At 39.7% G+C, this 1397-nt stretch overlaps 1 protein-coding gene across 1 annotated transcript; it reads right to left on the bottom strand.

Annotated features, from left to right (window-relative positions):
* Positions 1-258: 258 nt before the first annotated feature.
* On the bottom strand, positions 259-1191 carry LOC110301434 (olfactory receptor 145-like). Its single transcript, XM_021171906.1, has one exon. It carries the CDS (start codon positions 1189-1191, stop codon positions 259-261), a length of 933 nt encoding a protein of 310 aa, XP_021027565.1.
* Positions 1192-1397: the final 206 nt, after the last annotated feature.

Genomic DNA, 1397 nt, shown 5'->3' with positions numbered 1-1397 from the left:
CATTATCAGACATTAATCCTTCTTCACAGGAAGAAAAGGTGAAAAATATTTCAAATACATAAGTATATCCAATATACATGTGAAATAAATTTAACATTCCTATGGTAAGAAAGGAAAGCCCTTATCTATAAAAAGTAGAGATAAACTATTGAAAGGAAACCCATAATGACCATGCAAATGAAGCTAATGAAACTAACTAAAGTAGTGAAACTAACTTTCCAAGTCCAGGAACTACACGAGGAAGGACACTCATTCATGTCAATGCTTTCTCTTACTCAGGGTCTTTATCAAGGCATCTTTAACATCTTTGTTCCTCAAGCTGTAGATTAAGGGATTCAGCAGAGGAACTGTATTGGTATAAAAGATAGAGGAGATTTTGCCTTCATTCATTGACTTAGCAGAAGATGGTTTGAGATACATAAATGCACCTGATCCAAAGAACAGAGAAACTGCAATTATGTGGGAACTGCAGGTGCTGAAAGCTTTGGACCTGCCCTCCTTGGAGCTGATACGAAAAATACTTGAGATGATAAACCCATAAGAGATGAAGATGGTAATGGTGGGCACAATGATGTTGATGCCCACAACAACAAATACCTCCAGTTCATTGACATAGGTGCTGGTGCAGGAGAGCTGAAGCAAAGGGTGGATGTCACAAAAGTAGTGATTGATGGTGTTTGCATCACAGAAGGTCAGTCTCAGCATGCATCCTGTGTGAGCCATGGCACCAGAAAGTGCCATCATGTATGAACTAAACATAAGGATCAAACATAGTTTAGGAGACATGACAATATTATACAAGAGTGGGTTACAAATGGCCACATAGCGATCATAGGCCATTGAGGTCAAAATGTAACACTCAGAGATGGAGAAAAAACAGAAAAAGAAAAGCTGTGCCATGCACCCTCTGTAGGAAATAGTATTCTTCTCTGATATAAAGCTCTCCAGCATTTTGGGTGTGAACACAGAAGAGTACCAGAGGTCAACAAAGGACAAGTTAAAGAGGAAAAAGTACATTGGAGTGTGGAGATGAGAGTTCAGTCCAATTAAGCTAATCAAACCCTGATTTCCCAGCACAGTGACCACATACATCATTAGAAACAGGATGAAGAGGGGGCACTGGAGATCAGACTCCTTGGTTAATCCCACTAGAATGAATTCTGTCACTGAAGAGCCATTTTCAAACCCCATTCTTCTTTAAAGGAACCTGTGAATACAGGCCAAGAGAAAACATGTTAGAGGAAAATACGACCATTTCCACAACTGTCTTTCATACAACAGAGAGCATCACCCTCAGAACTAATCCCTTTAATACAGTCATTGCCTTGTGCTTAAATTCTTTATCTCTCTCTCTCTCTCTCTCTCTCTCTCTCTCTCTCTCTCTCTCTCTCTCTCTC

The sequence above is a fragment of the Mus caroli genome, chromosome 9 (genome assembly GCF_900094665.2).
Source record: "Mus caroli chromosome 9, CAROLI_EIJ_v1.1, whole genome shotgun sequence".
Classification (NCBI taxonomy): Eukaryota; Metazoa; Chordata; class Mammalia; order Rodentia; family Muridae; genus Mus; species Mus caroli.
This window is presented reverse-complemented; position numbering and strand designations above follow the sequence as displayed.

Coding starts and splice junctions, on each gene's coding strand:
- LOC110301434 (XM_021171906.1), bottom strand. CDS start 1,191: ATGGGGTTTGAAAATGGCTCTTCAGTGACAGAATTCATTCTAGTGGGA.